The following is a 27,500-nucleotide window of genomic DNA, read 5'->3' as shown; positions in this document are numbered from 1 at the left end:
ACTAATTGAGTGTATGTACACTTCTGACCCACTGGGAATGTGATGAATAAAATAAAAGCTGAAATAAATCATTCTCTCTACTATTATTCTGTCATGTGACATTCTTAAAATAAAGTGGTGATCCTAACTGACCTAAAACAGGGAATGTTTACTAGGATTAAATGTCAGGAATTGTGAAAGTTTAAATGCATTTGGCCAAGGTGTATGTAAACTTCCGACTTCAACTGTATATACACACACACCTTATGCATTTGGCAAGGATCCCTAATCACAATCGTCAACACAATCGTCACAATTTCATAGTAGATTAAACTCAAGGTGATAGATGGATTGGAGCCACACAATTATACACAGGGCAGCAGCTGGCTTAGGCATTACAACCTTTGTTTGAGTTCTTTTTTTCACTTTATCTCTCTGCTATTTATAAGCTCCTGTAGGGTTGTGTGTTAACGAGATGTTCGATGTTCCCTCTTTCCATCTCCACTCTCTTAACGACACACACATTGATCTCCCCTCATTAATCCCACATCTGGTCATTTCATTGATCCAAACCGCCACGTGGGTGGCGCTCCAGGCTGGCAGCATAACAAGCTCCCCCTGCCCCCAGACCAGTCTTCCTGCTGGGCAGTGTGCTCCAATGGGCCCTGGGCCCATTAAGGAGGCAGGAGGACCAGGGACCAAGGCCTGTGGCCGGTTAGAGCTGCCCAGATTACTGTCCTCACATGAGGCTAACACACAGCACTGAATCCAGTTAGCACTGTGGAGGTGGAGGTAGGCACAGACTGGGTCCTTGTAGGACTAAGATGATGATGGGGAGGGAGAAAACAAGGAGTAGCTTAAGGATGGTGAGTTAGTAACAGGTTGGAACAAGATGATGTCCCTTTCCAAGATATGTATATATATATATATTTTCTCAGTCTGCTTGAGATGAGGTGCCCAGGTTTTGTGAGCGCCTAAATATTTGAGAGCTCACCCCATATCTGGACGATCATTCATGTATAACATGTGACATTAATGTGTGACATCATAGGTGATCACACGCATACAATCGCTATTTGCCAGTCACAAAGACTGTGTGTGTGTGTGTGTGTGCACGTGTGTGTGTGTGTGTGCTGTTGCTGTAATCTCATCTCTGAGAGTAAATAGCAGCCATGTTTACCCCATCAGTCCCCTAGTCGGTGGTGCTCGGTGGGGGCTAAAATTTCTCTCCCCTAATAAATGTCTTATCTCCTCACAATCCCCCCTCACACACACACACATACACATTAGGGCTGTGCGAAGTGGACAAAATATAATATCACAATATCTGTCACGTTTTACAGTATTTTATGTTTTTGAATAATACAAGTTCTAAATATGCTTTCTGAGTATTCATACTCAGGGTGGCAACACATACATTAGAAATGGCAGGTAGCCTAGTGGTTAGAGTGTTGGGCCAGTAACCAAAAGGTTGCTAGATCAAATCCCTGAGCTGACAAGGTAAAAATAAATGTTTTCTGCCCCTGAGCAAGGCAGTTAACCCACTGTTCCTAGGCTGTCATTGTAAATAAGAAATGTGTTCTTAATTAACTGACTTGCCTAGTTAAATAAAAATTAAATATTTGTATTTATTTTATTAAATAAATAAAAATAAGTGATTTCAATGGGGCTTTCTCAGTGTATACTGTTCAATCGGATTCAAAACAAAACAAAAATTTAGCATTTTCATCAATTTCTGCATTTCCTGTACTTTGATTATCATTTCCACACTGTGCAATGTGACATGATATGGGTAAAAACATCCAGGCCTAGTTAATTGGTGAACTGTTGGAATCATGGAAATATAATGATTATTCAAATTTTATAGTTGGAATATAGTGGCCATCACCTAGAATACATTGTTGTTTGGCATGACAATGAATTAATAAACCAGTGAGGAGTTATTGACAGGGTAGGAACCAAAGTGTTGGTCAGTGTTTCAAGGTGACCCTAATTAGATGTTAAATGACATGTTTTCTGACTTCATGTAGCTAGTTAGCCAGCCAACATATTCATGCTTTGCCTATTCCTCTCTGATAAGATACCCCTGCACAAACATGCTTATCTAGGCCTACATCAGCACTGGTACCAGGCAGTATTAGCTAACTAGCTACATTTGCTCTGATTCTTAGTACATTTAGCCAGCTAACTAGCGATTAGCAGCTAACACAAATTATTTTAGCAACACCTTGCAAAGAAAATACAAACTAGCAAACCTTAGTTTGCAGACAGTAAGATACACAAACGAAGAGTGTAATTATGGAACGCTTGTGAAAAGCAGCATGTCACCAACATTATTGCGTTCATCTGACCATGCAGAATGAATGACAAGAAAGTGCTGGTGACTCCGTGGTCCAACAACTGCTCTCTCCTTGAGTGACAGGGGGCAGGGCTTGGTGTGGTTAGCAGCACGAGGAGAGGGAGCGAGGTGACTCAAGTAGCAAACAGAGAAGACTATCAAAACGGACATTATACGCGCCAGAGTTGCGTATCACATTTAATGAAACCAAACGTTGAAATACCGTTATAGAAGGTAAAGTAAAAACTCAAACCGGTCCGTGCATCAATACCGGTATATAGTAAAATAAGGTATACCACCCAGACCTAATACACATACACATGCATACATCCCTGACCCTCATCAGCCTGGACAGGCTTGCCTGCCTGCTTGCCTAACAGGGGATAGATTATAGAACATTGGTCATGTGCAGAAGTAATGACTGAAAAAGAAGGCGGGAGGGTGATGAGGAGGGTGATGAGGAGGGTGAGGGAGAGGTGGGCGAGGCAGTGGAGGAGCTGGGGAAGGGAGGAAGGAGAGAGGGAAAAAGGGAGACATCTTATCTGCCTGATATGGAAACTAAATGACAGACACAGGAACAGGAACAGCAGAAATAACAGAGGAGACTTTCTGTGTGCTTGTAGTTGCCAAATAGAATTCTGTAAAGCAAAGCTGAAATGCAGGGCTGAGATGGGTGGTGTACAGTCTGGTGTGTGGGAAAGCAAAAATGCATCTCCCCAGCAGGTGCAGTGAGAGAGAAGAGAGTATGTAGGGTCATTGAAACCTCCCACACAAAACCATCTGAGCTCAAACCTGAGCCTGCTTTCTGCTTTAAACATCACATCTCTGCTGTTCTCTCACTGGGAGAGAGGTTGTACGTGCAGGCAGGCTCTATGCTGGTGTAGATGTACAGATGTCGGATCTTAATTTGACCGAGTTTGATAAAGCATAAAAATAATCCTGTAGCAACAGGAAATGTGAATTATTACGTGGATTAGAATTAATGGTATTTTTTGTACGGGTTGATACATTTTTCAATAGGGGAAATCTGAAAGTCTGAAATTTCAAAGTGGAAATTACAAACTTTAGAAGCCTTTTTAAAACTCAAAGACACAATACGTTTGCATTTCCTGCTGTGTAGGAAAATTCTCAGCAACAAAAGAGTGATCAAATTAAGATTCTACATCTGAACCAGACACTCACCATCAACCAAAACAAATTCAATAACAAGGCAGCATTCTTCATAACACAGAGATTTGCTATCGCCTTTATAGTAGAATAACTATGAGTATGTTGTTCAGATTACCAGACACTGCCAAATCACTGCAGTCACAGATGGTGCTTTCCTATGATGCTAGTAATGGAGAGACTAAGAGATAGTAAAAAAGGAGAACATGGGTTATACTGTGTGTTGGTGTTGTTGGACTCGGACTGTGGGATGAGATGAGTGTTTGCGTGGGATGAGTGGCCAGCCGGGTGGGTCAGCTTGGTCCTCAGCAGGTACCTGGTAACCACTCAGACCCACATGTCCCAGAGCAGAGACTGGCACCAGGTACCCACCGGGACTAGCCAAACTGGGCAGTGGCCACACCGGCACTGTCTGCAGCCCGCTATCTTCCCTCTGGGCCCCTTCCAGACCGCCGGTGGACTCAGAAGGTGAACAGGGGACAGACAGAAGGATTGGGTAAAAGAAGGGGTGGAAACTGGGGGGGGGGGGGGGGGGGGAGGGATAAACTACTGGAGGGGAAGGAAGAAACCTGAGGGATAGAGGGACTGCTAGAGAAAGAAGAGGGCTGTGCTCTTGACAATGGAAAGGTAGAGAGACTACTACAAGAGAAAGATGGGGGTGAGTTAGTGTGTGTTTCTCCACTGGTTGGTTAGGGGCTCGTAAGTAATCATTTCACTGTACGGTCAACACCTGTTGTATTCGGCGGATGTGACTACCACAATCTGATTTGATTTGTATTCTAAAACAGGTTGCATTGAAGCCTGGAAGGGTGGGTACATGCCGCTACACATTATAGTGTGTCATTTGTGTAAGTGCTTCCTTCATTCATTGTTCTCTCTCTATATATCTCTTTCTCTCCCCCCCTCCCTTTTCTCTATCTTGCTCGCTGTCTAGACTGGTCAGGTGTAGAGTTAAGGCTGAACTCTAAGGAGACTGGCCAGATGGTCATCAGCACAGAGGTCAAGTTCTACAACTGCAGTGTCCACCAACTGTGAGTATCCTTCCTTTTCTCCTCCCCCTGCATTCCTGGGCCAGTGTTCACTACTGATCTAGGATCAGCTAAGATTCCCCTTTAGATCATTATGAATAAGATTATATGGATAGGGGGGTCCTTATCCTAGATCAGTATTTGTGAATTCCCGGCCCTGGAGTCCTGCAGTCCCGGAGCACACTACTGAATCAATACTGTGCGAATATGTCACAGTGTCCCTACTTCCTAACCTTGCCTGCCCTCAGTCTGAGCCTCGTAACCCTAAAATAGCCCCTGTGATGTCTAATGCAATCTGATCTAAACTGTTCCCTCCCTTGAGCTCTACAACGGAAACCTCTGGCAATTGCCATAATGAATCCTGGATCTCTGCCATGTAGAAACACTGCTTATTGTAGGCTCTTAGTCTGACACTGGCTCTGTTGGATGTCATAGCCCTCTGTTTTGTTTTGAAAGGCCTCTCCCCTGCCCTCCACCCTCTCCTCCTCTCTAGTGTCAGTGTCTGACTGTGTCCTCGTGTCTGTAGTCTGAGGAGCCTGTCTGAGTGGAACACAAAGTCACAGTGTACGCTATTAAGAGCTCCCACGTCTACTCAGATAATCAGGGAGTAATCAGGGAGCATAGCTCGTACTTACTCAAGTTTAGAAGGCTGACATAACACACACACACCAACCTGGTCTCAGAGCATTTAGTATTATTCAATACGCATGGTATGTATTCACTTGTGGATGTCCATCGCCCATTTCATATGATATATTACGAATTACAATTTGTATTATATGTTACGAATTGGCAAAACGTACAATATGTTACAAATTTGAAAAATAAATGATATGTTACAAATTCTAGCTAGGTGGCTAACATTAGCTAGGCTAGCAGTTAGGGTTAATGTTAGGGTTAAGTTGAGGAGTTAGGTTAAAGGGTTAGGGTTAAGATGAGAAGTTTGGTTAAAGGGTTAAGGTTAGGGTTAAGTTGAGGAGTTAGGTTAATTAAGGTTAAGTTGAGGAGTTAGGTTAAAGGGGTTAATGTTAGGGTTAAGTTGAGGAGTTAGGTTAAAGGGTTAGGGTTAAGTTGAGGAGTTAGGTTAAAGGGGTTAATGTTAGGGTTAAGTTGAGGAGTTAGGTTAATTAAGGTTAAGTTGAGGAGTTAGGTTAAAGGGGTTAATGTTAGGGTTAAGTTGAGGAGTTAGGTTAAAGGTTTAGGGTTAAGTTGAGGAGTTAGGTTAAAGGGTTAGGGTTAAGATGAGGAGTTTGCTTAAAGGGTTAAGGTTAGGGTTAAGTTGGGGAGTTAGGATAAAGGGTTAGGGTTAAGTTGAGGAGTTAGGTTAAAGGGTTAAGGTTAGGGTTAAGTTGAGGAGTTAGGTTAAAGGGTTAGGGTTAAGTTGAGGAGTTAGGATAAAGGGTTAGGGTTACGTTGAGGAGTTAGGATAAAGGGTTAGAGTTAAGTTGAGGAGTTAGGATAAAGGGTTAGTTAGGAGTTAGGATAAAGGGTTAGGGTTAAGTTGAGGAGTTAGGTTAAAGGGTTAGGGTTAAGTTGAGGAGTTAGGATAAAGGGTTAGGGTTAAGTTGAGGAGTTAGGTTAAGGTTAGGGTTAAGTTGAGGAGTTAGGTTAAGGTTAGGGTTAAGTTGAGGAGTTAGGTTAAAGGGTTAGGGTTAAGTTGAGGAGTTAGGATAAAGGGTTAGGATTAAGTTGAGGAGTTAGGTTAAGGTTAGAGTTAAGTTGAGGAGTTAGGATAAAGGGTTAAGTTGAGGAGTTAGGTTAAAGGGTTACAGTTAGGGTTAAGTTGAGGAGTTAGGATAAAGGGTTACAGTTAGGGTTACGTTGAGGAGTTAGGTTAAAGGGTTAAGTTGAGGAGTTAGGTTAAAGGGTTAAGTTGAGGAGTTAGGATAAAGGGTTACAGTTAGGGTTAAGTTGAGGAGTTAGGATAAAGGGTTACAGTTAGGGTTAAGTTGAGGAGTTAGGATAAAGGGTTACAGTTAGGGTTAAGTTGAGGAGTTAGGTTAAAGGGTTAAGTTGAAGAGTTAGGTTAAAGGGTTAAGGTTAGGGTTAAGTTGAGGAGTTAGGATAAAGGGTTACAGTTAGGGTTAAGTTGAGGAGTTAGGATAAAGGGTTAGGGTTAAGTTGAGGAGTTAGGATAAAGGGTTACAGTTAGGGTTAAGTTGAGGAGTTAGGTTAAAGGGTTAGGGTTAAGTTGAGGAGTTAGGTTAAAGGGTTAAGGTTAGGGTTAAGTTGAGGAGTTAGGATAAAGGGTTAGGGTTAAGTTGAGGAGTTAGGATAAATGGTTAAGTTAGGGTTAAGTTGAGGAGTTAGGATAAAGGGTTAGGGTTAAGTTGAGGAGTTAGGTTAAAGGGTTAAGTTGAAGGGTTAAGTTAGGGTTAAGTTGAGGAGTTAGGTTAAAGGGTTAAGTTGAGGAGTTAGGTTAAAGGGTTAAGGTTAAGTTGAGGAGTTAGGATAAATGGTTAAGTTGAAGAGTTAGGTTAAAGGGTTAAGGTTAAGTTGAGGAGTTAGGATAAAGGGTTAGGGTTACTTTGAGGAGTTAGGATAAAGGGTTAGGGTTAAGTTGAGGAGTTAGGATAAAGGGTTAGGGTTAAGTTGAGGAGTTAGGATAAAGGGTTAGTGTTAAGTTGAGGAGTTAGGATAAAGGGTTAGGGTTAAGTTGAGGAGTTAGGTTAAAGGGTTAGGGTTAAGTTGAGGAGTTAGGATAAAGGGTTAGGGTTAAGTTGAGGAGTTAGGTTAAGGTTAGGGTTAAGTTGAGGAGTTAGGTTAAGGTTAGGGTTAAGTTGAGGAGTTAGGTTAAAGGGTTAGGGTTAAGTTGAGGAGTTAGGATAAAGGGTTAGGATTAAGTTGAGGAGTTAGGTTAAGGTTAGAGTTAAGTTGAGGAGTTAGGATAAAGGGTTAAGTTGAGGAGTTAGGTTAAAGGGTTACAGTTAGGGTTAAGTTGAGGAGTTAGGATAAAGGGTTACAGTTAGGGTTACGTTGAGGAGTTAGGTTAAAGGGTTAAGTTGAGGAGTTAGGTTAAAGGGTTAAGTTGAAGAGTTAGGTTAAAGGGTTACAGTTAGGGTTAAGTTGAGGAGTTAGGATAAAGGGTTACAGTTAGGGTTACGTTGAGGAGTTAGGTTAAAGGGTTAAGTTGAGGAGTTAGGATAAAGGGTTACAGTTAGGGTTACGTTGAGGAGTTAGGATAAAGGGTTAGGGTTAAGTTGAGGAGTTAGGTTATAGGGTTAAGTTGAAGAGTTAGGTTAAAGGGTTAAGTTAAAGGGTTAAGTTGAGGAGTTAGGTTAAAGGGTTAAGGTTAAGTTGAGGAGTTAGGTTAAAGGGTTAAGTTGAAGAGTTAGGATAAAGGGTTAAGGTTAAGTTGAGGAGTTAGGATAAATGGTTACAGTTAGGGTTAAGTTGAGGAGTTAGGATAAAGGGTTAGGGTTAAGTTGAGGAGTTAGGTTAAAGGGTTAAGGTTAGGGTTAAGTTGAGGAGTTAGGATAAAGGGTTAGGGTTAAGTTGAGGAGTTAGGATAAATGGTTACAGTTAGGGTTAAGTTGAGGAGTTAGGATAAAGGGTTAGGGTTAAGTTGAGGAGTTAGGTTAAAGGGTTAAGTTGAAGAGTTAGGATAAAGGGTTAGGGTTAAGTTGAGGAGTTAGGTTAAAGGGTTAAGGGTTAAGTTGAGGAGTTAGGTTAAAGGGTTACAGTTAGGGTTAAGTTGAGGAGTTAGGATAAAGGGTTAGGGTTAAGTTGAGGAGTTAGGATAAATGGTTACAGTTAGGGTTAAGTTGAGGAGTTAGGATAAAGGGTTAGGGTTAAGTTGAGGAGTTAGGTTAAAGGGTTAGGGTTAAGTTGAGGAGTTAGGTTAAAGGGTTAGGGTTAAGTTGAGGAGTTAGGTTAAAGGGTTAGGGTTAAGTTAAGGAGTTAGGATAAAGGGTTAGGGTTAAGTTGAGGAGTTGGGTTAAGGTTAGGGTTAAGTTGAGGAGTTAGGATAAAGGGTTAGGGTTAAGTTGAGGAGTTAGGTTAAAGGGTTAAGGTTAGGGTTAAGTTGAGGAGTTAGGTTAAAGGGTTATGGTTAAGTTGAGTAGTTAGGTTAAAGGGTTACAGTTAGGGTTAAGTTGAGGAGTTAGGTTAAAGGGTTAAGGTTAGGGGAAGGGTTAGGAAAGGGGTTAGGTTAGGGTTATGGAATGGGTTAGCTAAAATATTTAAGAGTAAGGTTACATTTAGGATTTAGGTTAAAAGGATAAGGTTAAGGTTAGGGTTAGGGGAAGTGATAGTTATTAAAGGGTTAAGGTTAGGGGAAGTGTTAGTTAAAGGGTTAAGTTTAGGGTTAGGGGAAGTGTTAGTTAAAGGGTTAAGGTTAGGGTTAGGGGAAGTGTTAGTTAAAGGGTTAAGGTTAGGGTTAGGGGAAGTGTTAGTTAAAGGGTTACATTTAGGGTTAGGGGAGGTGTTAGTTAAAGGGTTAGGGGAAGTGTTAGCTAAAGGGTTAAGTTTAGTGTTAGGGGAAGTGTTAGTTAATGGGTTAAGTTTAGGGTTAGGGGAAGTGTTAGTTAAAGGGTTAAGGTTAGGGTTAGCTAACATGTTGAGTAGTTGCAAAGTAGCTAAAAAGTAGTAAGTAGTTGAAATGTTGCTAATTAGCTCAAATGCTAAAGTTGTCCGTGATGAGTTTCAGCTCATGAAACCAACACTTGTTGCGTTTATATTTTTGTTCAGTGTAATTTGAGTGTCTCGGATTTACGATTACTATGTTATGTCTAGTCTATGAGACCACGCTCATAGACGGATACACAAATACACACACATACAGACACACACACTGCTATGTCGGCGGTTGAATCAGCCTCATTCTTCTGAATTAGTGTGCTTGCCAGAGATCCCTCCCATGCTTTTGCACTGGTGAATATTTCAGCATAAGTATGCATCATTTATCCAGCCTCGTTGCAGGGAAGGAAAAGAAAATAGAAGCATAGACTTTACCTCCCTCCAACAATGAATTCCTCAATATACTGTACAGTAAGACTATCCGGAGGGAATAATTACTGTACCAGTCATAGGGTTAGTCCAAAATGGCACCCTATTGCGGGGCCCTGGTCAAAAGTAGTGCACTATGTAGACAATAGGATGCCATTTTAGATACAGTCATAAAGACCTGGACTTCCTGTCTATGGGATCCAAACAGAAGAGAGTCAGAAAATGTTACAACCATTTCAATCAACATCACTGTAATGCTACCCTTAGGGGACTGAGTTTGCTTCCTGAAGCTCTACACCCTAACCTGCTGACAACTACACTCTAATTTCCCCTTCCTCGCTTCCTGAGAGATCTGAGCCATCATGTTGGCAGGCACACATGCGCATAACGTTGGCAACACACACAGGCACGAGAGTATGCACGCACACACACACATCCTGTCGTCATCCTCTCCCCTAGGCTGCGTCTGCTGTTTGCCATCCCTCTATATCCTCCAACCCTCCTCCCTCATCTCATTTAGCACAGGATGAGCACAGGGACATGGTTTGAGGTTGGGGGGGGGGGGGGGGGGGGGGGGTATGCGTGCAGTATACATGCACAGAAGATGCCAGCTACATCTCTACCCCACTCCCCCATTCCCACCCTGCCCAGGGCATCTACAGCAGCACGCGGGCACTGTGCCCCCTGCCAGCTGGTAATTACAATCGCATTACAACAATACTGGCCTAATGGTAATGACAGGATCAAGCTGTGCCAACATCTTATTTGTCCCCATAACTCACTTTACCTCACTCCTTCCCTGACTTTGTACCCTACACTCTTAGAAAAAAAGGTGCTATCTAAAACCTAAATGGGTTCTACTGCTGTTCCCATAGGAGAACCCTTTTGAAGAACCCTTATTGGTTCCAGGTAGAACCCTTTTGGTGCCAGGTAAAACCCTTATTGGTTCCAGGTAGAACCTTTTCAGTGCCAGGTAAAACCCTTATTGGTTCCAGGTAGAACCCTTTCGGTGCCAGGTAAAACCCTTATTGGTTCCAGGTAGAACCCTTTCCACAGTGGGTTCTTAATGGAACCAAAAAGGGTTCAACCTAAAAACCAAAAAGGGTTCTACCTGGAACAAAAAAGTGTTCTCCTATGGGGACAGCCAAATAACCTTTTTGAAACACTTTATTCCCTATTTAGTGCACTACTTTTGGGTCATAAGTACTGCATATGTAGAGAATAGGGAGCAATTGGGGCCTGCACTATGCTGTACTGCTGCCTCTAGTCATACATAGCGGTTATAGTGCCACTACAAACCACAGGGCTGTCGGGGTTGGCAGACTTGTATAGGAACTAGGAGGTACCGTGCCAACCACAAGGGCATCAACAGCATGTGCCCACTTGGGATCTGCTGCACTCGGTTGCTCCTTTTGTGCCATCCTCCTCCCACTTGACTAGCGCAGCTTCCTGAGTGTGTGTCCTGTCCATCTGTCTGTCCCTCCGTGCAGGTGTCTGTCCTGCGTGAACAGTGCCTTCCGCTGCCATTGGTGCAAGTACCGAAACCTGTGTACCCACGACCCTTCCAGCTGCTCCTTCCAAGAGGGACGTGTCAACGCCTCTGAGGTACGTACTGCAGACACACAAGCACACTCGCTCTCTCTCTCTCCTATCAGCCTGAGGGGCATGTCTCCAGACAGACACATCTAAGCCCCTCCATATTGACGTTTGCCATTCAAACCCTCTGTATTTGGTACTAGCAATTAGAAGTCGATTATTAGAGCCTTTTAACACCTCTGTAACAATGGGATGTTTTGACAAGATCAATCAGTTTGTTTATGTGTATGAGTGGCACAGTGTGTGTGTGTGTGTGTGTGTGTGTGTGTGTGTGTGTGTGTGTGTGTGTGTGTGTGTGTGTGTGTGTGTGTGTGTGTGTGTGTGTGTGTGTGTGTTTGTGTGTTCTTTGATAAGAGATTTCACTGATGTTGGCTGCTCACACCCTGCTGTGTGACTGTGGTTAAGGAGTGTGTTTACCTATCGGGGTGTAAAGTAATCCATTGATCTGTCTGCCTGAGAGAGAGGATAGACTTCTGCTGCAGAAGAGATGAGGACAGTTGCCACTCTCTCTCTCTCTTCACACTTCCCTTTTCACACACTCCACAGAGACCTACTGCGGCAGCAATGACTGATACGTAGCACACACTCTCTCACAGACACACACACACACTGCTGTAGCTATTATTGGCCTCCCCTCTCCCCCGGCCTGCTATGATCCAGCAGAGTTCTCCTCCGGCTGTCAGTTGTCATCAGTCGCAAAGCACCGGCAGCATTTTGGAAGGTTGACCATCTGAATTGATCCTATTATGTGAGAAAGGCTTTGGAGTGGAAGAAGTGGAGCAGCCAACACTCTCCAGCACCAGCCAGGAAGTGACGCCCGTATGACCCTGTTTGACCCTGCTGTTGCTTCTCCTCTCCCTCCACCACTTCCCCTGTCTCTCACGTACCAAGAGAACACTATTTTTACCCAGCTGGCCTTGCTGTGTTTGTTTGTCTGTTGTTATATTTATTTATTATATGTTATATACCTTTGACTCTCCCGTCCCCCCTCTCCAGGACTGTCCTCAGCTGGTACGTTCGGAGGAGATTCTGATCCCGGCCGGGGAGGTGAAGCCCATCACACTGAAGGCCCGGAACCTCCCCCAGCCCCAGTCAGGCCAGCGGGGGTACGAGTGTGTCCTCCACATCCAGGGGGTCAGCCACCGAGTCACCGCCCTGCGCTTCAACAGCTCCTCTGTACAGTGTCAGAACAGCTCGGTGGGTACACACTGCAGGGCATGGAGACACGCTAAAACGCGCGATGGAAAGCAAAGGCTCACGTTCACATACACACATACTGCAGGAGAGGACACAAACACTCACGGCACATGAACACAGCATACTGTGTGTGTATTCAAATGAAAACACACATTTTCCATCTCTCTCTTATTCACGAAGCCAGATGTATCCACATTACATTATTTTCACTATATCACCACAACACCCCGGTTATCGCCTACATTCACTCCGTTTATAGCACAATATCAATTCCCATTTTGCACTTAAGCCCACTTTCACTCTGTGTCAATGAATGTCAATGATTGCCAACCTGTCAGTGAGTATCAGTGTCTGAGAAAAACCAGCTCCGGTGGTGTGAGGCCCCTGGCCATGTCACCTGTATCCAGCAGCGGTGCCCTGTCAGTGGGGAGGCTGGGGGAGAGATGGGTCCTGGGTAATTACACAGGAGAGGACTGCAGTAAGGCTCTGCCCTCCAGCCCTTTTCCTAGAGGACACACACAAACTGCCAGGAGGGAGGCATCTCAGGACAGCAGCTCTGTGAAAGAAGGGGACATCCAAATCCTGAAGCCTTCCACTTAACTCTCCTCTCAAATGAGGTGGTGATGCAAGGTTGTAGCAACGTTGGGGTACCAGGCTCAGGGTTGGGGCTGGGGTTTAAGATTCTCATGCTGAAATGATTTATTCTCCCCCCCTTTCCCTCTCTTTTTCTCTCTCTTTCCCTTTCTTTTGCTCTGTCTTTCCATCTTCCCCTCTTTTTTGCGCTCTTTCCTCCCTCTCTCCCCACCTCTCTTTCTTTCCCTCCCTCCCTCCCTCCCTCCCTCCCTCCCTCCCTCCTGCAGTATCTTTATGAAGGGATGAAGATCAGTGAGTTGCCAGTGGATTTCTCAGTGGTCTGGAACGGCAACTTCATTATAGACAACCCAGATAAAATACAAGGTAAGACTGACACACACACACACACACACACACACACACACACACAAACACACACACACACACACTCAAATTTGTTGACATATCTCACCAACACATAAAACAGATGTTTCTTGTCAAATAACATCTTGTCTCAGCTGGAGACCAGTCAGACACAGCATAATACCCGCTTTTACCCAAACAAATGAAGAGCACAGTTGTATCCTTGTTAAAAAAATCTCATGTTTTAACCAAAGAAATCCTCCAGGAATACAGTACACTACTACATTACACTGCAGTCATTATAATGTTAGGTTGTCAAATCAAATGCTGTTTCCTGTTTCCAGCACTGTTGTGTTTAACCTGAGTCCTCCTGAATCCCACAGTGCACCTGTATAAGTGTGCGGCCCAGAGGGACAGCTGTGGCATGTGTCTGAAGGCCCAGAGGAAGTTCCAGTGCGGCTGGTGTAGTGGAGAGGGCCGCTGTACCCTGCGCCACCACTGTCCACCCCTCAATCCCCGCTGGCTAGACCTCTCCAGCAAGAACGTCAAGTGTACCAACCCCCGCATCACCGAGGTCAGTGATAACACACACACACACCCCCAGCCCCCCTCTACCCTCTCACACCCTCTTTTCCTTCACCACCATAAGGTTACACTTACTTGTCCTCTGCATCTATCGCCTTTTAGCCGTAGCTTGGCGTAGCCCTGAACGATATGGTGAAATGTGATGTATTTGCCCGATTCGTCCCGAACAAAACAACAGCAGGTGGGCAGTAAAGGTGATGCTGCTTACGGTCGGGTGTACAATTTATCTGTACACAGTTATCCTTCAATTGAAATCAACAAACAACAGACTTAGAGCAGACAAGTGTCGCTCGTGACAATGAAAGGTTGTATTTGCATTGCGAGGCCTACATGGCAGAAGTGGTTTGGTCTGGTCTGGTCTATGTGAATGAGGATCCCCTCGGCTGTGCCCCCACTTATGGTGCTGCAAAGAGCTAGATGGGCTCTCTACCTCGCTCTCTCACCCCTCTCTCTGTCTCTCTGTCCCAACCTCACTCTCTTACCACCCTCTCTCTCTCGCTTCATCTCTTTCTCTCTCTATCTCTCTCCCTCTCTCTGTCTTTATTTCCTCTCTCTTTCTCTCCTCCCGTACACAATCAATATGCAGGGAGAGAGCATCTGGTGTTGATTTTCGCTGAAGGGAAAAAGTGAGTGTGTGTGAGTGTGTCACCATCGGCCGCACTGCAAGGGTGAGAGACCTGACACATACACCCTAGGGACCTGCCTCAGTGTCTCTCTCTGTAGGGTGCCAGCTGGCTTCCTCTCTATCTGTGCCACATAAGACCCTTTTCTAGATATATGCGGTGCTTGTTTTAGCTGGAGCACCCAGCTTCAAAAGGAGTTCCATTTCATGTTCACACCAGCAGAGTGAAGTACAGTACAGTACACTGCTTTAACTAAACATAATAGTCGACCAGCCTCTAGTAGTGAAGCAACTATCCCTGCTTGAGTTCCCCAGACAGACGTAGTCTCATTGAGGCAAGCTTATCGACGTGCCAGACTATTCAGACAGTAAGAGGAGAAGCGGTTATTGATTTGTGCCGTGACAGAGCTCTTTCTCGCCCAGTCGCCCTGACTTCCACCTGACAACAATGCCCAACCCTGCGACTGTCCCCCATGACCAGGAATTCCATGTTTTCTCCCCCCAGCAGCAGCCCTTTATGTGTCCTGAGGCATCTTTTCTGTGCAGCTAGTGTGGTGGGTATAGTTGGCCCAGTGTCACAGGGGAATCAGACACTGTATTTCATTTAGGGCTGGGCGATATGGCCAATATATCATAGCACGGTGTTTTTCTCATTTATTACAGTATTTAATGTTTTTGAATAAAAGTTCTCAATATGCTTTCTGAGTAGTTCATGACCCGAAGGTGGAAAAACCTACATTAGAAGTGATTTCATTGGGGGTGTTCTTCATTCTGTTTGTTTTATACTGTTCAATCCAACTTCAAACAACAACAAAGAAGCATTTTTCATCCATTTCTGCATTTCTTGCCATGTTATTATCATTTCCACATTGTGCCCCACAGAGCTGCATGATATGGGTAAAAACATCCAGGCCTAGTTAATTGGTGAACTGTTGGAATCATGGAAATATAATGAGTTATTCTGATTCTATAGTTTGAATATAGTGGCCATCACCTAGAATACCTTGTTTGACATGACAACGAATGAAGATGCCAGGGAGGAGTTATTGACAGGGTAGGAACCATGTTGGTCAGTGTTTCCAGGGAACCCTAATTAGATGTTACATGACATGTTTTCTTACCAAGTGTAGCTAGCTAACATATTCATGCTTTGCCTGTTCCTCTCTGATTTTTAAGATACCCTTGCACAAACAACATGCTTATCTAGGCCTAGACCAGCATCGATACTAGGCTATATTAGCCAGCTAAGATTGCTTTGACTTAGTACATTTAGGAGATAATTTAACTAGCGATTAGCATTAGCGGCTAACACAATTTATTTTAGCTAGAACTTGCTAAGAAAGGTTTGCAGACGGTAAGATGCACTGTAATTATAGAACACTTGTAGAGAGCAGCATCGTTGTCGCCAACGTCTTTCTGGATCTGACCAGCAGGCTGCAGAATGAAAGGCAAGAAAGTGCTTGTGACACCATAATCAAGCAACTGCTCACTCCTTGAGATCGCTGGTTTGGCCCTTGGCGCTTGACTTCCAAGTCAGACAGATACTTGGTTATGTCCACCATGAAGATCAGATCACACATCCACTTGTCATCACTCAGTTCCCCGACAGGTTTCCCCTTCATCTCTATGAATTGTTGTACTTCATCCTTCAGTCCGTAAAACCGCGCGAGTGTGTTTCCACGGTTCAAGCATCGCATCTCACAGTGGTAAACCAGATCACCATACTCCGATTCAAGATCACTCACTAGCTCCTAAAATTGGCGGTTATTCATCCCTTTGCTTTTGATAAAATTGATGGTCGACACTACAGTTTCCATTACATTGTTCGGCTTCAGGGACTGTGCACACAGACTTTCTTAATGTATGATGTAGTTGCACACAGTTAAATCACTTGGATCAAGACTGAGACAACTAATTTATTTTTTCACTAAAAACCCCTTTTTTGAGCCGGCCATGGATGGCACTCCATCTGTAGTAAGGCCACCGTAGCTCAAACCGTAGCTCAAATTTGTTCATAGCCGAGACTCAAACAAGTCCTCACCTCTGGTAGTGCCATGCATGGCTTCCAAAGACAGCAATTCCTCCCTTGTGTCAAACTCAGCGGTAATCCCAAGCACAAAAATGGCAAATTGGGCGGTATTTGTTGTGTTAGTCGTTTCATCACACGCCAAAGACAAAAATACGACATTTCTTGCGGAGTCCTTCAACGTTTTTTCGATATCTTGTGCCATGTCAGTCATTCGCTCCATGACGATTCTTCGAGACAAACTGACACTTTGGAACAATTTTAAATTTGTCTGGTGCTTGCAACTCTTTTACAAATCCTGGAAGAAAAGTAGTGTCGAAACCTACCAAAATACAATTAGGCAAGAACAAATTCAATCACTTACAGACAACTTCCTGGACAAAACGTTTCACTGTAATTGTGAATGTGTGAACTTGGCAGTAGAAAACCTTAACAGTTTATACATCACATCAAAACATTTCAAGCAGACAACCTAAGGAAATTAACAACAATGACAAATGGTTTTGATGAAGAATACAAAAACCTAAGAAAGACCTTGAGAAACCTATCCAAACAAAAACATAGAGACCTAGAAAACCTGAGCCTACACCTTCACGATGGTGAATCACTAAAACAATACAGAAATACACGACAGAAAAAGAAGGAACAGCACGTCAGAAATCAGCTAATTGAATTATCCATAGAATCTAACCACTTCTGAGAAAATTGGAAAACACTAAACTAACAACACGAAGAGATATCTATCCAAAATGGAGAGGTATGGATAAACCACTTCTCCAATCTTTTTGGCTCTATAACAAACAACAAACAACAAAAACATATACATGATCAAATACAAATCTTATAATCAACTATTAAAGACTACCAGAACCCACTGGATTATCAAATGATATTGAATGAACTACAGGACAAAATACAAACCCTCCAACCCAAAAAGGCCTGTGGTGTTGATGGTATCCTTAATGAAATGATCAAATATACAGATCACAAATTCCAATTGAATGTACGTCAACTTTTTAACATCCTCCTCAGCTATGGCATCTTCCCAATATTTGGAACCAAGGACTGATCGCCCCAATCCACAAAGTGGAGACAAATTTGACCCCAATAACTACCGTGGGATATGCGGCAACAGCGGTCTTGGGAGAATCCTCTGCATTATCATTAACAGCAGACGCTCTCGTGGGCTGGCCCTCGCTTCATACTCGTCGCCAAACCCTCTGGCTCCAGGTCATCTACAAGACCCTGCTAGGTAAAGTCCCCCCTTATCTCAGCTCGCTAGTCACCATAGCAGCACCCACCTGTAGCACGCGCTCCAGCAGGTGACTCTCTGGTCACCCTCAAAACCAATACTTCCTTTGGCCGCCTCTCCTTCTAGTTCTGCTGCCAATGACTGGAACGAACTTCAAAAACTTCTCTGGGACTGGAAACACTTATCTCCCTCACTAGCTTTAAGCACCAGCTGTCAGAGCAGCTCACAGATTACTGCACCTGTACATAGCCAATCTATAATTTATCCCAAACAACTACCTCTTCCTCTACTGTATTTATTTATTTATTTTGCTCCATTATTTCTATCTCTACTTTGCACATTCTTCCACTGCAAATCTACCATTCCAGTGTTTTACTTGCTATATTGTATTTGCACATAGAGTTCCACATGTTTATTAAATGAAACTCACAAAAACAATAAACAGCAAACGAAACGTGTAGCAAATGCAGTGCTCCCAGGCAACTACACAAAAACAAGATGGAAATGGCTGCCTAAATATGATCCCCAATCAGAGACACCGATAAACAGCTGCCTCTGATTGGGAACCATACCAGGCCAACATAGAAATAAATGCACTAGATCACCAACCCTAGTCACACCCCGACCTAACCAAAATAGAGAATAAAAAGGCTCTCTATGGAATTACCACCAGTGAAGAACACCATTGTAAATACAACCTATATTGTACTTGTGTACATCGTTACAAAACTGTATATAGACATAACATGACATTTGAAATGTCTCTATTCCTTAGTAACTTTTGTGTAATGTTTACTGTTAATGTTTTATTGTTTATTTTGACTTTTGTTTGTCTATTTCACTTGCTTTGGCAATGTAAACACGTTTCCCAATAAAGCCCCTTTTATTGAATTGAGAGAGAGAGAGAGAGAGAGAGAGAGAGAGAGAGAGACAGAGAGAGAGAGAGAGAGAGAGAGAGAGAGAGAGAGAGAGAGAGAGAGAGAGAGAGAGAGAGATGTAAAGTTGAGAGGTGAGGTGGGAGGAAGAGAAATTAAGTCAGAGGAAGAAGAGGATGCCAAGTAGATGAAAGGGGAGGAGAGTAAGAGGAGAGGAGAGGAGAGCCCTTGTGGGGTGTCAGAGCTCAGCCCTGTTATACAGCACAGCTGCCACTGGGAGCCCATACTGCATTGATTTGTACTTTTCACTTTTCACTGGAGTTGGGGACACACACACACACACACACACACACACACACACACACACACACACACACACACACACACACACACACACACAGTACAGCTCCAGAGGCAAAAACACCAACTAGCAAGCAACATTTGGCACTTGTTGAGCTTATATTTATTACCCCTCCCGGTGTACTCTGCATTCATTTGTTCTTATCTCTCTTCCCCCAACCCCTTTCCTCTCCCAATAATGAGAATTTCTTCAAAAAGACCACACTCTTTCCCTCATGGGCTGAATTTATGAATACATTTTGTTTTGATTGTATGCAACAAAGCCCCAATCATGATCTGATTTGTGTACATATATCGATACTAGCCTATGTGCCTACCAGAAGACGCTCCATGTGAATAATTTATATTTCTATTAAGTACCGTGCCTGAGCGCCCCCCTCCTCTCCCGGCACAGTATTAATATTGAGCAGATAAAAGCCTCCTTTAACAGCAGAGGGAACAGCATCAAATGAAGCTGGGGATTAGAGGACTTGAAAGGCATCATGGGAAGGAGGAACTCTCTCTGGGCTGGACTGTATGGCTCCTATATACGCTGGAGAGAATAGAGATACTACTGCTTCCTGTAATGGCTGGATACGCTATAGTACTGTAGCTGTCGTCTTAACACACCTGATCCGTAGAAGAGAGGTATATAGTACTGTAGCTGTCGTCTTAACACACCTGATCCGTAGAAGAGAGGTATACAGTACTGTAGCTGTCGTCTTAACACACCTGATCCGTGGAAGAGCGGAATACAGTACTGTAGCTGTCGTCTTAACACACCTGATCCGTAGAAGAGAGGTATACAGTACTGTAGCTGTCGTCTTAACACACCTGATCCGTGGAAGAGCGGAATACAGTACTGTAGCTGTCGTCTTAACACACCTGATCCGTAGAAGAGAGGCATACAGTACTGTAGTACTGTAGCTGTCGTCTTAACACACCTGATCCGTAGAAGAGAGGAATACAGTACTGTAGCTGTCGTCTTAACACACCTGATCCGTGGAAGAGAGGTATACAGTACTGTAGCTGTCGTCTTAACACACCTGATCCGTAGAAGAGAGGTATACAGTACTGTAGCTGTCGTCTTAACACACCTGATCCGTAGAAGAGAGGTATACAGTACTGTAGCTGTCGTCTTAACACACCTGATCCGTGGAAGAGAGGTATATAGTACTGTAGCTGTCGTCTTAACACACCTGATCCGTAGAAGAGAGGTATACAGTACTGTAGCTGTCGTCTTAACACACCTGATCCGTGGAAGAGAGGTATACAGTACTGTAGCTGTCGTCTTAACACACCTGATCCGTGGAAGAGAGGTATACAGTACTGTAGCTGTCGTCTTAACACACCTGATCCGTAGAAGAGAGGCATACAGTACTGTAGCTGTCGTCTTAACACACCTGATCCGTGGAAGAGAGGTATACAGTACTGTAGCTGTCGTCTTAACACACCTGATCTGTGGAAGAGAGGTATACAGTACTGTAGCTGTCGTCTTAACACACCTGATCTGTGGAAGAGAGGTATACAGTACTGTAGCTGTCGTCTTAACACACCTGATCCGTGGAAGAGAGGTATACAGTACTGTAGCTGTCATCTTAACACACCTGATCTGTGGAAGAGAGGTATACAGTACTGTAGCTGTCGTCTTAACACACCTGATCCGTGGAAGAGAGGTATACAGTACTGTAGCTGTCGTCTTAACACACCTGATCCGTAGAAGAGCGGAATACAGTACTGTAGCTGTCGTCTTAACACACCTGATCCGTAGAAGAGAGGTATACAGTACTGTAGCTGTCGTCTTAACACACCTGATCCGTGGAAGAGAGGTATACAGTACTGTAGCTGTCGTCTTAACACACCTGATCCGTGGAAGAGAGGTATACAGTACTGTAGCTGTCGTCTTAACACACCTGATCCGTAGAAGAGCGGAATACAGTACTGTAGCTGTCGTCTTAACACACCTGATCCGTAGAAGAGAGGTATACAGTACTGTAGCTGTCGTCTTAACACACCTGATCCGTAGAAGAGAGGTATACAGTACTGTAGCTGTCGTCTTAACACACCTGATCTGTGGAAGAGAGGTATACAGTACTGTAGCTGTCGTCTTAACACACCTGATCCGTGGAAGAGAGGTATACAGTACTGTAGCTGTCGTCTTAACACACCTGATCCGTGGAAGAGAGGTATACAGTACTGTAGCTGTCGTCTTAACACACCTGATCCGTAGAAGAGCGGAATACAGTACTGTAGCTGTCGTCTTAACACACCTGATCCGTAGAAGAGAGGTATACAGTACTGTAGCTGTCGTCTTAACACACCTGATCCGTGGAAGAGAGGTATACAGTACTGTAGCTGTCGTCTTAACACACCTGATCCGTGGAAGAGAGGTATACAGTACTGTAGCTGTCGTCTTAACACACCTGATCCGTAGAAGAGCGGAATACAGTACTGTAGCTGTCGTCTTAACACACCTGATCCGTAGAAGAGAGGTATACAGTACTGTAGCTGTCGTCTTAACACACCTGATCCGTAGAAGAGCGGAATACAGTACTGTAGCTGTCGTCTTAACACACCTGATCCGTAGAAGAGCGGAATACAGTACTGTAGCTGTCGTCTTAACACACCTGATCCGTAGAAGAGAGGTATACAGTACTGTAGCTGTCGTCTTAACACACCTGATCCGTAGAAGAGAGGCATACAGTACTGTAGCTGTCGTCTTAACACACCTGATCCGTAGAAGAGAGGCATACAGTACTGTAGCTGTCGTCTTAACACACCTGATCCGTGGAAGAGAGGTATATAGTACTGTAGCTGTCGTCTTAACACACCTGATCCGTAGACAGTACTGTAGCTGTCGTCTTAACACACCTGATCCGTGGAAGAGAGGTATATAGTACTGTAGCTGTCGTCTTAACACACCTGATCCGTAGAAGAGCGGAATACAGTACTGTAGCTGTCGTCTTAACACACCTGATCCGTAGAAGAGAGGTATACAGTACTGTAGCTGTCGTCTTAACACACCTGATCCGTAGAAGAGAGGTATACAGTACTGTAGCTGTCGTCTTAACACACCTGATCCGTAGAAGAGAGGTATACAGTACTGTAGCTGTCGTCTTAACACACCTGATCCGTGGAAGAGAGGTATACAGTACTGCAGCTAATCTCTAGTTCAAGCTCATTAGTAAAAAATCATCATTGCATAACAATGTGAAATGTAAAGGCTTCATGTAAAAGGCAGTATACAGTATAGAGCAGTGGCCTGTTGAACCACCAGAGGGAGGGTGGGACTGACTGTCACCCAGTAAACAGTAGACTACAGCAAACATGGTCCTTCTCTTTTCTCTCTCACCTGGCCCTGAAATAACCCCGTGTTCCAACGGTTCATTTAGATCCAGCCAATGGCAGGCACTACAAATCGTTGTTCAATCCAACCGAGGCATCTATAGGCAAACAAACACACACACACACACACACACACAAGCACTGATATGTAAGCACACACACACACACACACAGTGTTCTGGACAGGGGGTAGAGAGGCCTGGAATGAAAACACTGCCGGATAAGTCACGGTGCCCTCATGGAGGCTGTGGTGCCCCCCCTCCCCACCACACAGCAGTACACCTCCCAGGTGTGTGTGTTTGTCTCCCTTCCTTTCTTCATTCCTCTCCTCTGCTTCCAGTATTTCTCCCCTGTCCCCTTCATCCCCGTCTGTATCTCTCGGCAGGCTACAAGACATTTAAGAGCCTATAAAGTATTTCATGTGTAGTTTGTTCACGGGGAAAGAAGAAGTGATAAGTGGGTTTTTATAAAGCACATTAACCGCTAGTCACAATGAAATTTGACATGCCTGAACTACCCTCAAAGACCCCAAAGACAGCTCTGAGGTCTGGGTGCAAGATGTGCCGTTTAAAAGACCGGGAGTGGATCTACCCACAGCGATCCAGATGCTACACACGCTCATATTGATAGCAGCTTCAGAGGCAACAGTTCTAACATGCTTTCACTTTGACTTTTTTATTATGTTTTTAAACTCGGGCTTCTTAGTTTAAATGTAATCAGAAACAGCTGTTATCTGAGGAAGGGGAAAGCCCGGAGAGAAAGAGAGAGAGAGCACTAGTGGTGCCTACATTAAGACCTGTTCACATGAAGAGTACACTGTGATGTCTGCCATTATAATAAGGTACAACACAGCTCAAAGCCTTCCTCTCTCTCGTCTCTCTGTCTGCCAGTAGAATGTAGAATGCCATTGAGTTTCAGACTTTCTTTTCTACCCCCCAAGCTAGCTCAGGTTGCTTTTCCACAGCCTCTATTGAGTTTAGCATAGACTAGATGATCATCACTTGCCCCACCATTACCTCAGCTAAATATATAAACATGGCGCTTAGCAATGCAAGGCTGTTCATACTGGCCATTCCTCGTCTTCTGCTCTGTCTCTTCTCTCCTCTCTCTTTGGGTCTCTAGCACTGTTAGGGTATTGTGTTGGCCATCCCCCTCCTCTCTCTACTTGGCATCCTCTTCTTCCTCTGACTTAATTTCTCTTCCTCCCACCTCACCTCTCAGCTTTACTTTCCATTCTCTCTCTTTCTTTCTCTTTCTCTCTCTCTCTCTTTCTCTTTCTCTCTCTCTTTCTCTCTCTTTCTCTCTCTCTTTCTCTCTCTCTCTTTCTCTCTCTCTTATTCTCTCTTATTCTCTCTCTCTCTGTCTCTCTGTCTCTCTCTGTCTCTGTCTCTCTCTGTGTCTCTCTCTCTGTCTCTCTCTCTCTTTCTCTCTCTCTCTCTTTCTCTCTCTTTCTCTCTCTCTCTCTTTCTCTCTCTTTCTCTCTCTCTCTCTTTCTCTCTCTTTCTCTATCTCTTACTCTCTCTCTCTCTGTCTCTGTCTCTGTCTCTCTCTCTGTCTTTCTCTCTGTCTCTCTCTCTCTCTGTCTCTCTCTGTCTCTCTCTCTGTCTCTCTCTCTCTCTCTCTTTCTCTCTCTGTCTCTCTCTCTGTCTGTCTGTCTGTCTCTCTCTCTCTCTCTCTCTCTCTCTCTCATTCTCTCTCTCTCTCTCGCTCTCTCTCTGTGTCTCTGTCTCTGTCTCTCTCTGTGTCTTTCTCTCTGTCTCTCTGTCTCTGTCTCTCTCTGTGTCTTTCTCTCTGTCTCTCTGTCTCTCTCTCTCTCTCTCTCTCTCTCTCTAATGTATGGCCTTCATTGGCATGGGAGACACATGTTAATATTGCCAAAGCAAGTGAAGTGGATAATAAAACTAAAGTGAAATAGGCAATAAAAATGTACAGTAAACATTACAGTTCCAAAAGAATAAACACATTTCAAATGTCATTATGTGTCTATATAAAGTGTTGTAACGATGTGCAAATAGTTAAAGTACAAAAGGGAAAATAAATAAACGTAAATATGGGTTGTATTTACAATGGTGTTTGTTCTTCACTGGTTGCCTTTTTCTTGTGGCAACAGCTCACAAATTTTGCCGCTGTGATGGCACACTGTGGTATTTCACCTAGTAGATATGGGAGTTCAAATTGGATTTGTTCTCATATTCTTTGTGAGTCTGTGTAAAGAAATATGTGTCTCTAATATGGTCATACATTTGTCAGGAGATTAGGAATTGCAGCTCAATTGCAACCTCATGTTGTGGGCAGTGTGCACATAGCCTGTCTTCTCTTGAGAGCCAGGTCTGCCTACTGTGGCCTTTCTCAATAGCAAGGCTATGCTCACTGAGTCTGTACATAGTCAAGGATTTCCTTAATCTTGGGTCAGTCACAGTGGTCAGGTACTCTGCCAGTATGGTTCACTAGTACTATTGGAGTATCATGTTGGCCATTCCCCTCCTCCTCTCTTCTCTCTCTCCTCTCTGGTTCAGTGTCTTCTCTACTGGTTGTTGATAATCTACTAAAGAGAGTTCCCTTTTTCTCTAAAGTTCTCTTATTAACAGATTAGACTAGAAAGAATGTAGGTCAATCACACCCCCCCCCTTCTACACTTCATATCATGAGGGATTATCATGTCATCAGAACGTCACTTCCTGTTGAACGCGGAATGAGGCAGCGCTTGGTTTGTTGGTTTGGAAAGTGTCTGAAAAAAGTGTTCTATTGGAAAAGTTTGGTTACTACCTAGCACTTAACGCTCTGGCCGAAGAGTAGGGTTGATCGGAGCGTTCTGACCCTCACAGCTGTAGTCAAGCACCCAAGCTAACTGGCTTATGTTGGCTAGCTTGCTAGCTACTTCCAGACACAAATGAGAGAACAGCTCACTCTGACAATTTTACTTGCCCTAGCAGAGCTGGTTAGGGTGGTTTTATGTTATCCAGAGTGTTGGTGACTGCATCTGTGCTACTAGCAACAATTTAATTACACTTTTTTGCCAATGTTTTTTGCTCTTGCAAACTGAGACGAGAATGCTCGGATATCGGAGCATACTTCCAGAGCAAATGTTGTTGTCGCAGTGAACATTCTATTGAAATTGTTACTTGCATAGTGGAGTCTTTTGTTTAGACATGTAACTATCTAGCTAAACAACTAACCATAATCACAAATCATAACGTCACTACCCTGCATGAATCTGCAGGTAGCATTTCAACCCAGATCTTTTGCTAGCCAACATTAGGTTATAACTAGCAATGCAAATGTCTCTGAGATACGAATAATATAACTACACAGATCATACACGTAACGTTAGCTAGGCAGCCAGCCAGCTAACGTTAGCTAGCTAGCTAACAGTACACTTTAACTTGAAATGAAAATTACTTTCTTACTAAATTAGAAACGTGTAATATCTGAAAATGTTGCTAGCTAGACTACCTTACCCATATACATGGATGGACACTTCTTCCTCTCTGTCACGGACGCCATGATTGCCCTTAGTTTGAAGATGTAATCCAGAGACAGGTGTTTTATACAACAGCCGTCTGTGTGTTCTCTTTTCAACTCCGTCTGCATATTTGCAATCAAACGCCAGAATGTTCTCCATCTCCTTAGCTATCGTACTCTAATTCCACTGATTTCAAAACTCGGTCCTCCAGACAGTGGAGAGCAACACTTATGCAGTTCTACTACGTGATTACTTTCAAAAAAGCTGCGTTAGAAAGAATTAGCTACACATAAATACCAGCTCATATTATAGACAGAAGCATGCTACATGGCAGACCAATCAGAACTCATCTCTCGGCATGTCCACCCCACACATTATCTAAGCCAATCATGGCTAGCGGAAAGGTTGCTCTCTTTTTCTGTGGCTATACTAACTAGGCTTGTACTTTAACAATTGTATTTGTATTTACAGATGGAATACAAGTTTGTTATTAAAGCATATAAAAGTTCACATATTCCAGAAGACGTTTCTGCCAAAAAAAGGTTTACGTTCAAATGGCTCTCCTGTGACGTAGTGACGCGCAACACACGCCTCTTTTCCTGATACGAGTCACATACAGTGACAAGACAAAGTATGTGAACCCTTTGTAATTACCTGGATTTCTGCATAAATTGGTCGTAAAATTGGATCTGATCTTCATCTATGTCACAACAATAGACAAACACAGTGTGCTTAAACTAATAACACACAAATTACTGTATTTTTCTATATTGAATACATCATTTAAACATTCACAGTGTAGGTTGGAGAAAGTATGTGAGCCCCTAGGCTAATGATTTCTCCAAAACCTAATTGGAGTCAGGAATCAGCTAACCTGGAGTCCAATCAATGAGAGGAGATTGGAGAAGTTGTTTAGAGCTGCCTTGCCCTATAAAAAACACTCACAAAATGTGAGTTTGCTATTCACAAGAAGCATTGGCTGATGTGAACCATGCCTCAAACAAAAGAGATCTCAGAAGACCTAAGATTAAGAATTGTTGACTTGCATAAAGCTGGAAAGGGTTACAAAACTACACACGGTAAGGCAAATTGTCTATAAATGGATAAAGTTCAGCACTGTTGCTACTCTGCATAGGAGTGGCCGTCCTGCAAAGATGACTGCAAGAGCACAGTGCAGAATGCTCAATCTACGATACGTAAAACCCTAAACTAGAATGGTGTTCATGCGTGGACACCACGAATGAAGCAACTGCTGTCCAAAAAAAAACATTGCTGCACGCCTGAAGTTTTATAAGATAACCTGGATGTAGTGCTGGCAAAATATTCTGTGGACAGATGAAACTACAGTTGAGTTGTTTGGAAGGAACACACAACACTATGTGTGGAAAAAAAATGCACAGCACAGCAACATCCAAACCTCATCACAACTGTAAAGTATGGTGGAGGGAGCATCATGGTTTGGGGCTGCTTTGTTGCCTCAGGACCTGAACAGCTTGCTATTATCAACGGAAAAATGAATTCTCAAGTTTATCAAGACATTTTGCAGGAGAATGTAAGGCTATCTGTCCACCATTTGAAGCTCAACAGAAGTTGGGTGATGCAACAGGACAACAACACAAAACACAGAAGTAAATCAACAACAGACTGGATTGAACAGAAGAAAATATGCCTTCTGGAGTTGCCCAGTCAGAGTCCTGCCCTCAACCAGATTAAGATGCTGTGGCATGACCTCAAGAGAGCGGTTCAAACCAGACATCCCAAGAAAATGTAAAGAGGAATGGTCCAAAATTCGTCCTGACCTGACC

General features: G+C 43.7%; 1 protein-coding gene across 1 annotated transcript in view; it reads left to right on the top strand.

The window, feature by feature from the left end:
- The window catches only part of LOC139367317 (plexin-A2-like), a 346,959-nt gene that overhangs the window by 214,563 nt on the left and 104,896 nt on the right, over positions 1-27,500 (top strand). The window contains exons 8-13 of the mRNA XM_071105532.1: positions 4,419-4,515; positions 10,950-11,064; positions 12,052-12,252; positions 13,113-13,209; positions 13,572-13,762; positions 17,652-17,743. Of these exons, the coding sequence (XP_070961633.1) occupies positions 4,419-4,515; positions 10,950-11,064; positions 12,052-12,252; positions 13,113-13,209; positions 13,572-13,762; positions 17,652-17,743 (793 nt within the window). The remainder of the gene's footprint in view (positions 1-4,418; positions 4,516-10,949; positions 11,065-12,051; positions 12,253-13,112; positions 13,210-13,571; positions 13,763-17,651; positions 17,744-27,500) is intronic.

This window comes from Oncorhynchus clarkii, chromosome 16 (genome assembly GCF_045791955.1).
Source record: "Oncorhynchus clarkii lewisi isolate Uvic-CL-2024 chromosome 16, UVic_Ocla_1.0, whole genome shotgun sequence".
Lineage (NCBI taxonomy): Eukaryota > Metazoa > Chordata > Actinopteri > Salmoniformes > Salmonidae > Oncorhynchus > Oncorhynchus clarkii.
The sequence above is the reverse complement of the archived record's forward strand: the minus strand, read 5'-3'. Positions and strand labels throughout refer to the sequence as shown.